Source organism: Chaetomium tenue (assembly GCF_020726465.1).
Source record: "Chaetomium tenue strain MPI-SDFR-AT-0079 chromosome Unknown F5144scaffold_6, whole genome shotgun sequence".
NCBI lineage: Eukaryota > Fungi > Ascomycota > Sordariomycetes > Sordariales > Chaetomiaceae > Chaetomium > Chaetomium tenue.
The window spans coordinates 2,385,882-2,398,403 of NW_027117334.1; the positions used below are offsets into that span (position 1 = coordinate 2,385,882).

The 12,522-nt window shown below is 56.6% G+C and overlaps 4 protein-coding genes across 4 annotated transcripts; 2 read left to right on the forward strand and 2 right to left on the reverse strand.

Annotated features, from left to right (window-relative positions):
• Window positions 1-774: 774 nt before the first annotated feature.
• Window positions 775-4,395, reverse strand: F5144DRAFT_550848 (uncharacterized protein; the record flags this gene model as incomplete). The annotated part of the gene is made up of 9 exons (XM_066787658.1): window positions 775-1,632; window positions 1,691-1,759; window positions 1,890-2,095; window positions 2,159-2,166; window positions 2,235-2,598; window positions 3,039-3,514; window positions 3,623-4,172; window positions 4,238-4,310; window positions 4,393-4,395. 9 exons carry the CDS (start codon window positions 4,393-4,395, stop codon window positions 775-777), a joined length of 2,607 nt encoding a protein of 868 aa, XP_066640013.1.
• A 159-nt stretch (window positions 4,396-4,554) lies between these two features.
• Window positions 4,555-6,270, forward strand: F5144DRAFT_539323 (uncharacterized protein). Its single transcript, XM_066787118.1, has 2 exons — window positions 4,555-6,001; window positions 6,061-6,270. The coding sequence occupies exons 1-2, from the start codon at window positions 4,958-4,960 to the stop codon at window positions 6,187-6,189; spliced, it is 1,173 nt and encodes a 390-aa protein (XP_066640014.1). The 5' UTR covers window positions 4,555-4,957; the 3' UTR covers window positions 6,190-6,270.
• Window positions 6,271-6,859: 589 nt separating this feature from the next.
• F5144DRAFT_357270 (uncharacterized protein) lies at window positions 6,860-9,023 on the forward strand. Its single transcript, XM_066784360.1, has 3 exons — window positions 6,860-8,198; window positions 8,249-8,556; window positions 8,607-9,023. Exons 1-3 carry the CDS (start codon window positions 6,959-6,961, stop codon window positions 8,811-8,813), a joined length of 1,755 nt encoding a protein of 584 aa, XP_066640015.1. The 5' UTR covers window positions 6,860-6,958; the 3' UTR covers window positions 8,814-9,023.
• Window positions 9,024-9,393: 370 nt separating this feature from the next.
• On the reverse strand, window positions 9,394-12,436 carry F5144DRAFT_582887 (fungal-specific transcription factor domain-containing protein). Its single transcript, XM_066789523.1, has 6 exons — window positions 12,018-12,436; window positions 10,865-11,944; window positions 10,394-10,810; window positions 10,094-10,344; window positions 9,830-10,030; window positions 9,394-9,766 (listed from the first exon to the last, which is right to left on the reverse strand). Exons 1-6 carry the CDS (start codon window positions 12,212-12,214, stop codon window positions 9,510-9,512), a joined length of 2,403 nt encoding a protein of 800 aa, XP_066640016.1. The 5' UTR covers window positions 12,215-12,436; the 3' UTR covers window positions 9,394-9,509.
• Window positions 12,437-12,522: the final 86 nt, after the last annotated feature.

Genomic DNA, 12,522 nt, shown 5'->3' on the forward strand with positions numbered 1-12,522 from the left:
TTTTGAGTGCTCTTTATTTTATGGAGACGTAGTGGTGAATCTCTTGTGTTTGTAAGAAAAGGGAAACTTCAAGTGGAGAGCGAACTCCCTGGGTCGCACAGACGGCGGAAGGAGAATCGAAATAGACGATGTCTATGAGTTTCCAGGTCGTCGGAGCGCTGCCCGGAATGTAACGCGACGTGACCTGAACCCCAGCTTTTTTCGTAACACTTTCGGTTGATCTCTTGGCTAACCCTTGACGGGTTAACTCAACGTCAGGGGTCGAGCGTCAAGGGATAAAGAAACAATGCGGGGTGACAGGGAGACCCGAGGTAGGAAAGCTTCCCCACTGCCAATCTCCATGTGAAAACAAGGCGCTGAAGCTTTGTTGGGGGCTGGACGCAAGGGCCAGGGTTGAAGGTTCGGGTATCGAGGCGGGATGATTCCGAAGATTTGCGTCCAAGTGATGTGGGCGAAAGAGGTTGACTAATTGCCACGCAAGTCAAATTGCGTTGTAACTACCCAGTGACTGAACTGTTAGAGATGGGTTGTCATTTTAGTGTGTGCCATTCTTTGTAAGTGTAATGCAGCACAAAATATCAAAATCAATATGACCAGCTTCGCAATATCTTCAGAGCGCCCTCTACACCACCCAATCGTTATTTTAAGAACCTTGGTTTTTTACTTTCAAGTCCAGACTTTCAAACACAGCTGTACGTAAAAGACGCTGTGCTAGCACCCGATATGAAACCATCCTGGTCCATCCCGCCGGATCGTAAGTTGATCTTCACAACATTAAACGTCCGGATCGACGGGACGAACACTCTGCGCATTGTAAAAGAGCTCGGTCGGATCCCATTTGGATTTCGTGAGCCGCAGCGCAGAATAGTTGTCACCCCAATACGCGGGACCGGAAACTGCTCCGGTCCCGAGATCGAGGTCAACATACCCGGGATACGTGGTCGAGACCAGCGTGGGCGTAGATAGCGACTCCATCATGAGGCTATGGAACCCCGAAATAAATGCCCGGTTATCGGCGTTGATCGAAGGGATGTTGATAGCGTAGCTCTCGTAGAACATGATCTTGTCACGGTGAGCGTAGGCCGTCGCATCCGAGGGCACATCATTGGTGGCCCCCCCTTGGGCCGAGAAGATGATGAGGTATGCCTCTGGGTGGCCCTTTGGCGCATCAGAGATGAACTGGAACATATTGTCCACCGCCTCGTCGGTGATTCTGTCCTGCTGGCGAAAGCCCAGGCTCTTGCCGTAGAAAGGCATCGACAGGTTGCTCGCCTTGAGGCCCTCCGTGGCGGCGACTTGTACCAGATGGCCCAGCCACCCCTCGAGGACGATGGTCGTGGCTGACGGTTGTGGTAGGCGTTTAGAAATGCCGCTCTTCTCGTATTCTTCTGTAGTGCCGTAGTAGATAGCCTCAATAATGACACCGAGCCCGGTGATAATGAAGAGAGTGCCGAGCCGTCGATCCAGGTCAGGGTCGTATACGAGGTCCAACCATGCCTTGAAGACGTGCGCCATGTCGTGCTCGCCAAAGGCAAAGGTATACGAGTACTGGACGATAGTAGCCGGTTCCGGATGTGTACGTACGACGAACTCAGTCGCGATTGCCAGACTAGCTCCGGCACCCCGGATTCCCTGGACAAATGTCAGAACATTCCAAGTCTCCTCGTGTGGTCCACCGTTAGAGACCTACCCAAAAAAGGTCTAGGTTCTCCCTCTCGTTGGCTCGACAGATAGTCCCGTCTGCCGTAACGGCCTCTACCTCGATGATATGGTCAAGACACGATCCCCACATCCGTGACATGGGACCCAATCCCCCCTTTCCCGGCCAGCGTCGTTAGTCTCGAATCTCGGTTGAAGACTTGCGCTTGAGCGGGGTTGAAGGATCTTACAATTGTGGCGTGGCCGCCGATACCTACGCCAGGACAGACTCCATGGGCGAAGGCACGTCCTCCCAGCTCGTGCAGTTGAGTCGTGACATCCCCGAGGAGGCAGCCCGAACCGAGGTGGGCATTCCACGTCTTCTTGTTGACATGGACGGAGCGAAGTAGGGTAAGGTCCACTACGATAACGTTCCTGGTGCCTGGGCCGCCGAGACCTGGTTGTAACCGTTAGAACTGGGAGGCGTCCCTCCTAAATCGGCCGTAGGGGCGAGTCCTACCAAAGTTTCTACGCCGTGTCAGCATCCAGAGTCTAGAAGGTAACAGGATGGTAGTTGAGGTGCATGATCCACTTACGCATATGAATGCCCGCCAGACTTTGCCTGGATTTTGTAGTCATTTTCCCTGGCATATCTGATAATCTCGGCAACTTCGTGTGCGTTAGCGGGCCGAGTGATGGCCACCGGTGCAACCGCCACCGATTCGTCGCAGTTGTACGGCCTTGCCCAGTCATCATACGAGGCAGAGTCAGGAACGGCAACATCGTTCTCTCCGCAGATGGCAATCAGGGATGCATGCAGCGGAGAGAATGGTGCACTTTGCTTAAATATTCCCTGGAAACAGGATGTTAGGGACGAGAACAGAGTCATGTTGATTGCGGCCGCAAACTGTGACGGAGAGGCTGGGAGAGCTATGGGAATCCGAGGTAACCCTCCAGATGCTAGATTGCGCGTGGAGAGGTGCTACTATTATCCCCCACAAGGCTCACACCCCATCACACTGTCTCGGATGTCAGCCTGTCACATGGCGTAGGGCTCCGAAAAGATGGTGTGAGGAGGGAAGATCTCACCGGTGGCTGAGGCATCCAGATAACAGGCGCCCAATCCTCACGTTACGCAGGAAACTCTTTAGACGAATCGGATGGCAGCATCAAGGGGTCTCGGAGGCACACCACGTAAGCCGCGACTAACTTCCCTGGACTGTCGAGCTACACGGATCCTGGAATGACGGAACTGCCCTGTTAAATTTGATGACCACGACAGTAGGTGCTGTACTTAATCTGTGAGAATTCATTGGCCACTACAATGGCTAACGGGGATGTAGACTGTAAGAGGGGGTTTTGCCTAGAGATGGCCGTTATCAATCATGACCAAAACAGACCCTTATACCAAGCTCGCATCCGTTGCGTGGCATCGCCATCGAGTCCCTTCTCGCCTTCAAGCAAGATCCAGTCGTGTGCCTCTTCCTTGGTCACTTCCAGCTTCACAGCAATCCCCGGATTCCCTCTTCGCACCGCATCCGCGAAGGCAACCCCCTCATCGAGCAGAATCTCCTGCTCACCCGCCGTGACATACAGCGCCTTAGTCACGCGGTCCAACCCCCTAAACCACCCCTCGACATCCTCCAGATCCATCGGCGCCACCCACCCCTTCTTCTCCCTAACCTCCACCCTATACTCCTCCACCCCCTCCAAAACATCCTTCACAATCCCCTCCATAGCCCTCGTCGACAACATATCAATACTCCCATTCCTCCTCATACTCGCCCACTCCACCGACGCACTCAACCACGGCGACACCAAAAACGCCCCCGCCAACGGCTCCTCCAGCACCACCTCCCCCACCTTCGGATGCGGCCTCAGCAAATGACTCAACACCTGCGCTGTCAAATTCCCCCCCGCCGAATCCCCCCCAATCACCAACCCCCCCGGCCTCACCCCACCCACCCCCAACAAATGCACCAACCCATCCACCGCCTGCCGCAACTGCGTCGGGTATTTCGCCCCCGGCGCGAGCGTGTACTGCAGCACCGCAACCGCCACCTCCTCCCCGTCGGGACTACCACCACCCCCCGCAGCGGGCGACGCGAGCAGGTACGCGCGGGCGCACCATTCCATGTGCCCGCGGCGGCCGGGCGCGATGTAGCCGCCGCCGTGCAGGAAGTAGACGAATTTGGTGGCCTTGTGGCGGTCGCCGATCCAGAGGAGGGAGGAGGCGCCGTCGGGGAGGAGTTCCGTGTCGAGTTTGAGGCGGGAGGCGAGGAAGGCGGCTTCGGCGGTGGGGGTTTTGGTGGTGGGGGTTTTGGTGAGTTGGGCGGCGGCGCGGGACTGGCGGGCCTTGAGCCAGGTGGTGTAGTTTTGGGAAGTGGATGGGGTGAGAAATTGGATTTGCTGGGGGGTGAGGTAGAGGAGGGCGAAGCGGAAGAAGGCGCAGGTTTCGCGGTGCTGGAAGGAGATGCCGCGGAGGGTGGCTAGGGCGTAGAAGCGGAGGAGGATGAAAAGGAGCTTGGGTGGTGCTGCAGGGTGGGTTCTTAGACGGGTGGTCTGAGTGAGGATCTGAGTGGGTGGTGGAGGGCCTTACCGTAGAACAATAGTTTGAAAACCAGGCTGACTCCTCCCGCGAGGGAGAGCCCTGATGCTTTGGTTGGCGATGTCTGTCGTGATGATCAGCAAAAGTGTTTCGGATTGGCTTATCATCACAGCTGAATGATGTGCTGATATGCATGTGAAGCTTACCATTGCTACTCTAGGTGTTCCTCCTGCAAACTCCTGTTGGCTGAACGCAACGATGGTTGTACATGAACAGGTGGGATTGGGGGTGAACAGCTGCGGGGAACTTGCCTTTTACGGGCCTTCAGCTCCTGGGATGCCCCCAACAGAACCTCCACAGCGGTTGAGTGAGCGTATCCATCATGGCCCAAAGCTACTGCCACGGCTTGGTTCCGACCCCTTTTCGGTCTTGGGTTGCACCGTCCTTCCCCAGGAAGCCCTTGCCAAGCCGCCCAACGGCACTCAAGGAACCGACAGGATCCGAGTTTGGCTGCTGAAAAGGGCCTCGTTAACTCAAACCGGACGCGCTAGTGATGCCAACTGCAGGAAACCGCTCACCTTGTTCCGACAACTGATAGTGAATAACTACCACTACCGATTTAAAACCACCCGCCGGCACATCAAGAACCCGAAGAACCCCTTCACCTTACTCACGCCCAACAACTGCCGTGGCACTTACCCCTGACCCCTGAACCCAATCGGCCTCCGGAACCACTTACACGGGCGCATACCGCATCCCGCGCAACACAACATGGCCACCTCGCGCGAAAACGGGGGCTTCCACATCGACACGGTCGCCCGCATCATCCGCAGCACCCTCCTCAACGAGTGGCTCGCACTACCCGCCGCCGCCGTAATCGCCTGGCTGCGCAAGCCCTCCTCCATCGCCTACCTCCGGCGCGCGCTCTGGTACGCCGGGCGCTACGACATCCGGCTCGCCTACCTGCGCCTGACCTGGCTGGAGCGCGCATCCCTCTACCTCGGCGGCGCCGGCCTGCTGCTGTCGGCCAACAGCCTGCTCAACAAATGGGCCGCCAACAACTGGACCGCGTCCCGGCCGGGGGAGTGGGCGCACTGGGAGCGCGAGGTCGTCGTGGTCACGGGCGGCAGCGGCGGGCTGGGTGCGCAGATCGTCCGCGACTTGCTGGCGCGCAACCCGCGCACGCGGATTGTGGTTATTGACTTTGCGCCGCTCTCGTGGAAGCCGCCTGCTGGCGCGCTCGGGCGTAACCTGCACTACTACCGGGCGGACCTGTCCAAGCCGGATGTGATCCGTGCCGTGTGCGAGCGGGTGCGTGCTGAGGTCGGCCATCCGACGGTGTTGGTCAACAATGCTGGGTTGGTGCGCGGGTTTACTGTCCTTGAGGGGTCGTATGCCGATGTGGAGATTACGATGAAGACGAACTTGACGGCGCCGTTTTTGTTGATCAAGGAGTTTTTGCCGGAGATGGTCAAAAACAACCACGGCCATATCGTCAATGTGTGCTCGACCAGCGCGCTTATGCCGTCTCCGGATATTGTCGACTACTCGGCCAGCAAGGCCGGGATACAAGCGCTGCACGAGGGTTTGGCCAACGAGTTGCGGTCTCGGTACAATGCGCCGAGGGTGAGGTTGACGAACGGGGTGTTCAACTTTATCCGGACGCCTTTGCTGAGCGGGAACCCGTCGCAGCCGCAGTTCTTTGCGCCGATGTTGCATGTTGAGACGGTGAGCGAGGCTATAGTGAATGCGCTGTACAGCGGGTACGGGAGTGTGATCTATCTCCCGGGGATCATGAGATATGTCGCCATGCTGGTAAGTTGCTTCGGGGTTTGCCTTGGCCTTAGATGAACATCTACTAACTTTGGTCACAGAGGGCCGCCCCTGAGTGGTTCATGCACACTGTCATGGCAAACCATACGGCTCACCTGGCCGTTGAGTTCAAAGGACGGCAACGTATTGACGAGACAGGAGGGGTTCAAGTCGTCAACAGGAGACGCTAAGTTGATTTATGGTGACGTTATTGGCTTGGTATATATGTAAATTTTCATGCAAATATAACTCGACATTTATCTGTTCGGCCAGTTTGGAGTCTTTCATTTTCCATTAACTGCGACCTCCTTACCACACCCACCCTCCGGCCCTTTTCCATTTCTCCTATATCCGGCGAGTTGCCTCGATTACCCCCTCTGCGAAGTTGGCTCTCTCAACAGCGCCCGCATTTCACATGATAGGTATTCTTGATGTTCACTAAACCATTAACCTCGGTGATTTTATGCCAGATTTTGGCTAGCCATTGTCCTGAGAGTTCAAAGCCGCAGTGGAACTTGTAAATCTCCCCACCCCTTTCGGGATCGCTCCGGCTGCCACACCAAACCACTGGGCCCACCGCGAGCCTCGATGGTGTTCCCAAAGCAACCCCAGATTGCGATCTTAGCGCCCTAAACCCCCGCATTTGTCGCCAACCGAGGCAGCGGGAAGCTTCCGATGGACCCGGTTGATATTGACTCCAGTTTGACATCTGATTTATATTTATGGGTCGTCCAAACAAAGCGATGCCGCGTACGTACTCCAACATAGTAGCGCCATTTCCCTGCCTTACCCTTGCTCTTCAGCTCCGAGTACGGGTTGCGTCCGAGTTCAACGACCCGCAATATCAACCTCAACACTCCTTTTTCACCTCAGTCCTAAGCCTTTCACTTCCGTCCACCACATAGACACCAACTCCAACCCCCCAACCTCACCTCCCCAACAAAAACACCAACAACCACCATGGACCCCCCACCAAGCTACAGCACCTTCGCGTGCATCGGCACGGGCTTCTCCGGCATCTGCCTCGGCGCAACCCTCGAGCGCTGGTACGCCCTCCTCAGCACCACCCCCAACCCCTCCCCCTCCTCCCCCCTCTCTTCCCAACCCCCCTCCCTAACCCTCTTCTCCCGCGACCCCACCCTCGGCGGCACCTGGACGACCAACCGCTACCCCGGCGCCGCCTGCGACGTGCCGAGCGCTCTCTACTCCTTCTCCTTCGCGTCCAACCCGCGCTGGACCCGCGTGCTGCCCCCCGCGGGCGAGCTGCAAGCCTACCTGGGGCGGGTGGCGGACCGGTATGGGGTAAGGGAGAGGATGGTGTTTGGGGTGGAGGTGTATCGGTGTGTTTGGGTGGAGGAGAGGGGGGTTTGGAGGTTGTGGGGGAGGAGTATAAAAGGGGGTGGGGAGTTTGTGCATGAGTGTCGGTTTTTGTTTTCGGGGGCGGGGCATTTTGGCCGGCCGAGGGAGTTGGGTGTGGACGGGGTGGAGAGGTTTGGGGGGGAGGTGTTTCATTCGGCGAGGTGGAAGGACGGTGTGGATTTGAAGGGGAAGAGGGTGGTGGTGTTTGGGAATGGGTGTACGGCGGCGCAGATTGTGCCGGCGATTGTGGGGCAGACGAGGCATCTGACGCAGGTGGTGAGGTCGAAGCATTGGGTGTATCCGCCGATTGATAGGCGCATGCCCAAGGCGGCGAGGGTGATGTTGGGGCTGGTGCCCGGGTTGGCGACGGTGCAGCGGTTTTTGGTTTATGCTCTTGCTGAGGTTGACTGGAAGGGGTTCAAGTTGACTGAGGCGGGGGCGAGGTTCAGGAAGAATAAGAGGAGGGAGGTGGAAAAGTACATGCGTGAGACGGCGCCGGAGAAGTACCACGATATTCTCATCCCGGACTTCGAGATTGGGTGCAAGCGGCGGATCTTTGACACCAACTACCTCGAGGCTCTCCACGCTGAGAACCTCACGCTGACAAACGAAGGGGTGGCCGAGATCCTGCCCAACGGGATACGCATGCAGAGTGGGGAGGTCATCGAAGCCGATGTTATCATTATGGCTAATGGCTTTGCCACCGGCCAGTACCTCAAGGGCGTCGAAGTGGTCGGCCGGGGCGGTGAAACGCTTGAGGAGCATTGGGAATCGTTCGGCGGGCCCGAGGCCTACAACTGCACCGCTGTCAGCGGCTTCCCGAATATGTTCTTCCTCCTTGGTAAGGTGTCCGACCGCTTGCGCTATCTTACGGTTACTAACACGCCCTAGGCCCCAACACCGCTACCGGGCACACCTCGGCCATCATGGCCATCGAGAACGCAGTTAACTACTCGTTGCGTGTCCTCCAGCCCGTCCTCGAAGGCCGTGCTGCTGTGGCATGTCTCAAACGGTCCGCTGAGGAGGATTGGGCCAACCGCCTGCAAAGCACTCTGAAGAATACGGTTTGGACCGGATGTAACAACTGGTATACTCGCGGACCAAAAGGCACGGCGTGGAATGCCATGACATACCCGTGGAGTCAGGCGCGGTGCTGGTATGAGAGTCTGTTCCCTGTGTGGGAGGACTGGGAGTTCACGGTGAGTTGTCACTTGGTCCTGTGGGGTGTTGCGCTTGCTGACAAGTTTAGGGTAAATCGGATCCTGTCATTGTAAAACGGCACCGTGTTGGGCTCTGGTTTTTAAACTTTGCCGTCCTTATGGCGGGTGGCTTGTTCGCGTGGATCAAGAGGAATCCGGACTCTCGTGTGGCCATGTTTGTTGCATTGCAGATAGCAGCGCTGCCTGCGTGGAAGACATGGGCATTGGGGATGCTGCCTAAGCTGCATCAAAGTTGACAGGTGGGAACGTAGCAAGACTATGAAATGGGGAGAGGTTAGAGGGAGGGGACATACGGTTGTGACTGTATAATATCTAGATATTTCACGTTAGGTACCGCCTCGTTAGATGTAGACGTTGAATAGGCTTAACACTGGGTGTAAGACAAGGAACCTGCTGGAGACACAACCACTTACCTAGGGACCTACTACCTTACATAGGTATTGACCCGGCGAGATTATAACCGGGTAAGTGTTGGCTAGATACCACAACACCAAACCTTCCATATAAACCCACACTCTACACTCTTTCTATCACATACGACCATACCTGCCAGAAAACACGGGATCCCGTCCGCTCTCCCCTAGTTAAACTCGCAAGGGCCGGATCAGTAGTTGGGTCGGTGACGACCAGCGAATCCCCGGTGTTGTATGTCTTTTGTTTTCTTTTTTTTTTCCTTTCCGTGTTTTCTTTTCTCTTGAGCTTCTCGCAGCGTCCTCTTCCTTTTCCACACACGCACCCCCAAACACCTAATTAACCCCCTTTACCGCCCCCAGCCCTGGATCACCACCCCCTTCAAACCTCCCTCGCCACCCACCCCTTCCCAGCCGACCCCTAGGTAAGTTCTCGCTCTTCCCCTCAAGGTAGGTAAGTAGAATGTTATATTGGGGTATCCAAAATACAAGACGAATGTCCCCACCGTTAGTCGTACAAATCTATTGATAAAGATCCATCCCCAAGCCGCCCGAGAGCATGTCGAGCGACTGGTCCCAGTTAAAGACCAACCCCGCCCCAAACATTTCCGAGTTACCAGCAGGCGACGTCCACTGGAAATGGTTGCCCAAATCCAGGGGCGCGTCGTCAGGCTGCATGGCAGCCGCTTGTTGTCCCGGGCCAGGCGTTTCCCCACACGCCGTCGCGGCGGATAGGGTTGGAGGTTGTAGAGGGAGTTCTTGGTCTTTGTCCAACACAGCTATTATGGGACCAGGAATCAGAATGTGTCGCAGAAAAAGCCAGGGTCAGAGAAGAACCTTACCTGTTGAACGGGACATGACATCCGCATGTACCTTTTGAAGGACCCTCAACGACCTCTGCGCGGAGATGCTGAAGGAAGTGAAGTGTGCCAATATTTTCTGGCACAACATCCAAGAACGTTCCAGGCGTTGCTTGTCGAGTGATGCTAGCAGTGTAGGCGAGAGGTATCCCACGATAACGGCCAGGCCCGCGGTGAAAGCGTCTGGTCACACACGATTAGGGTCAGCATTTTCTAAATCCATCAAGACGGATGCGGGAGCCATACACAACCCGTCCCACCACCACCCACCCGTGGCTTTTGTGAGGTAGGTATTATGGATCAGTTCGATGAGGTCCACCGCACTCCCAAGGCATATCTTTGCACACCCCGCCGCGAATGATGTGAACAATTCTTGACCGGCTGATACGGCCCCTGGCCGCATTGGCGAGTTCGGCTCTGCTGAAGGGTTCGCTCCAGCCTCTGCGCAAAGCTGCGTGAGAATCGGGCGGTGGAGCATGAGTCGTAGGTAAAGGAAGCTGGGGAATGTTAGTATGACCGGAGACGGGAGGGGGTGGTGATACTTGCCTTCCCCGAAGTACCGTTCTCTGTGCAGTAATGACAGATCTGCGATCTTCGTCGAGGTTGCTGATATCACAAGGCGACATCCAGGACATGATGGGAGGCAGGGCTGCCTCGTACCTCGAGAGCTTTGCGTCTAGCTCTAAGATCGCGTCCATCCCGTGCGGCTTTTGGTCAGGCCACGGCTGTGGGCCACTGGCCGGGGTCCCGGCAGAGGGTTGGTAGACGTTGGAGAGGATCTCGCCCAGGATCCGACATTGCCTAATGTACTCCACGTAATAGGACAACTTGGATGGGACCTCTCCACCCCCAGCCTGCGGCTGAGCAGGTGTTAGTGATTCCGCAAACCCGGCAGTCGACGGCACGGGAAGGTCCGGCAGGTGGGCCGTCATAGTAGGTCGTCCGTAGGTCATGCTGACGATCCTGCACAGGTATAAGTATACGCCTGTGCATAGAAACAAGCCAACAAGTGCTTACATATCCAAGATCACACAGCCATGCCATGTCCGCCTCCTGATTTCAGTTTCCAACTGGGGCCGATTAGTTTTGCCAGAGTCTGTGTGCAAACCAAGCCCCTGAGCAACACGGCACGCCAGGCCTACCGCGTTCCAACATCGGTTAGGGAACGGTGTGCTTTGGAGCAGCAGCGCCATCAACAACAGCGATTGAACGACGCCAACATTATTCATATCGATAAAGTCCAGACCGACAAAGGCCTTGGATCTGTTGAAGAAGGTCTCAATCGCCGAGGCCTTGTCTTTGAGACTAAGATCGGAGAACTGGGCGCCAAGGGCAAAGATCGTATTCAGAGCGCAGTGGAAGACGATGGTCCCCGCATCTGCACCTGGTGTGCTTCCGAGTCCCAATCCGGGCAGCGCCGCCATGGTTGGTTGTTCGTGGGCGGGCTGCCATAATGTTTCATAAGCCCGCATAAATGTATCCTTGTCGAAAAGGGGGTGCAGCCAATATACCCTTTCCCAGAAACGGTTCAGGAGGTGGTCGGCGAGATTCCGCGGTGGCAAGGCGAACTTGTCCGCCTGCGCAAACTGCGGCGTATACAATGGCTCTGGCCTTGCAAAGTTCATGGATAAGGCTTGACCCCTCGCCGTGTTGGTCCCTGGGTAGCGCGTCTGGTGTGGTTTGACTGATGTGTACGCCTCTTTCATGAAACTGGCGGCAGAAGAGCTACCGTAGAACTCATTGGCGCCATTGAACGTCTCACACACGTCATCTTCAGTGGTAACAGTGCCCATAGCAGTGACGCTAGCTGTGGACTCGGTTGCGTCTAACCGGTCATGGTCAGGAGAGGTGACGGGGATCGGAGGGCGCAGTGCCGGGGAAGAAGCATGCTCCCGGAGGCCCTGGGCCGGGCTCCGGACCGGGAGGCCGGGTTCACTCCGTTGTTGCTGCCCGGGGAGAGGTGGAGACACGGGAGAGCGGTTCGGCGGCACAGCTCCATCTTCGGGGTCTCCTGACTCGAAGGGCGGAATGGGGACGCCATGGTCGGTACATGTTTTCTCTAACAGCCGGATCCGGTCGTGCAAAACCTTGATGTAACTGACGGCTGGGGTGTCAGCGGAGCCCAAAGCGTCCACAACGACATGACCCAGAACACACTAGTGATACTCACGCGTCGTTGCTTGCCGTCCGGGCGTTATCGAGGGTGTAAACACATGAATGCAGTGGAAGCGACCGCCGCTGGCAAGTGGAGCATATCGGCTTCGCCCCGTCGCATCGAGACTTGCGCTCACGGCAGGGCTCACAAGCCAACGGAATCTTCCTCCGACGCTGGCGGTCACCGCGATCGTTACGGCGTTCAGAAGCCATTGTCGGGATGGCGCCGACGCCAAAGTCGGAAGCGAGCCTGGTTTGTCGCTTGGGGGAGGGGGAATGCCAATATTGGCTGCAACCCGACGTGTAATGCAGAAAGAATTCCTAACGGGGATCTTCAACAGAAATTGGTTCCCAACAAACCAGGCCTATCGTGCACATGCTCTGACACGTCCGACTCGGTTTCGACGGCATTGGTGGTCTGCGATGGCCGGAAAGAATCCGAAAAATCGGATATTTTCCGAGGCAGGGGTGGGCCGCCGATCTCCACATTCCCAGGCTCGCTGCATTGCACTTGGCTCCTT

Excerpts from the sequence above, each read along its gene's own strand:
- F5144DRAFT_539323 (XM_066787118.1), top strand. The coding sequence starts at position 4,958 with ATGGCCACCTCGCGCGAAAACGGGGGCTTCCACATCGACACGGTCGCC. Across the intron at positions 6,002-6,060 it reads TGAGATATGTCGCCATGCTG|AGGGCCGCCCCTGAGTGGTT; the intron begins GTAAGTTGCTTC and ends CTTTGGTCACAG.
- F5144DRAFT_357270 (XM_066784360.1), top strand. The coding sequence starts at position 6,959 with ATGGACCCCCCACCAAGCTACAGCACCTTCGCGTGCATCGGCACGGGC. Across the intron at positions 8,199-8,248 it reads GAATATGTTCTTCCTCCTTG|GCCCCAACACCGCTACCGGG; the intron begins GTAAGGTGTCCG and ends AACACGCCCTAG. Across the intron at positions 8,557-8,606 it reads GGGAGGACTGGGAGTTCACG|GGTAAATCGGATCCTGTCAT; the intron begins GTGAGTTGTCAC and ends TGACAAGTTTAG.
- F5144DRAFT_582887 (XM_066789523.1), bottom strand. The coding sequence starts at position 12,214 with ATGGCTTCTGAACGCCGTAACGATCGCGGTGACCGCCAGCGTCGGAGG. Across the intron at positions 10,811-10,864 it reads GGCTGTGTGATCTTGGATAT|GATCGTCAGCATGACCTACG; the intron begins GTAAGCACTTGT and ends ATACCTGTGCAG. Across the intron at positions 10,345-10,393 it reads AGAACGGTACTTCGGGGAAG|CTTCCTTTACCTACGACTCA; the intron begins GCAAGTATCACC and ends AACATTCCCCAG.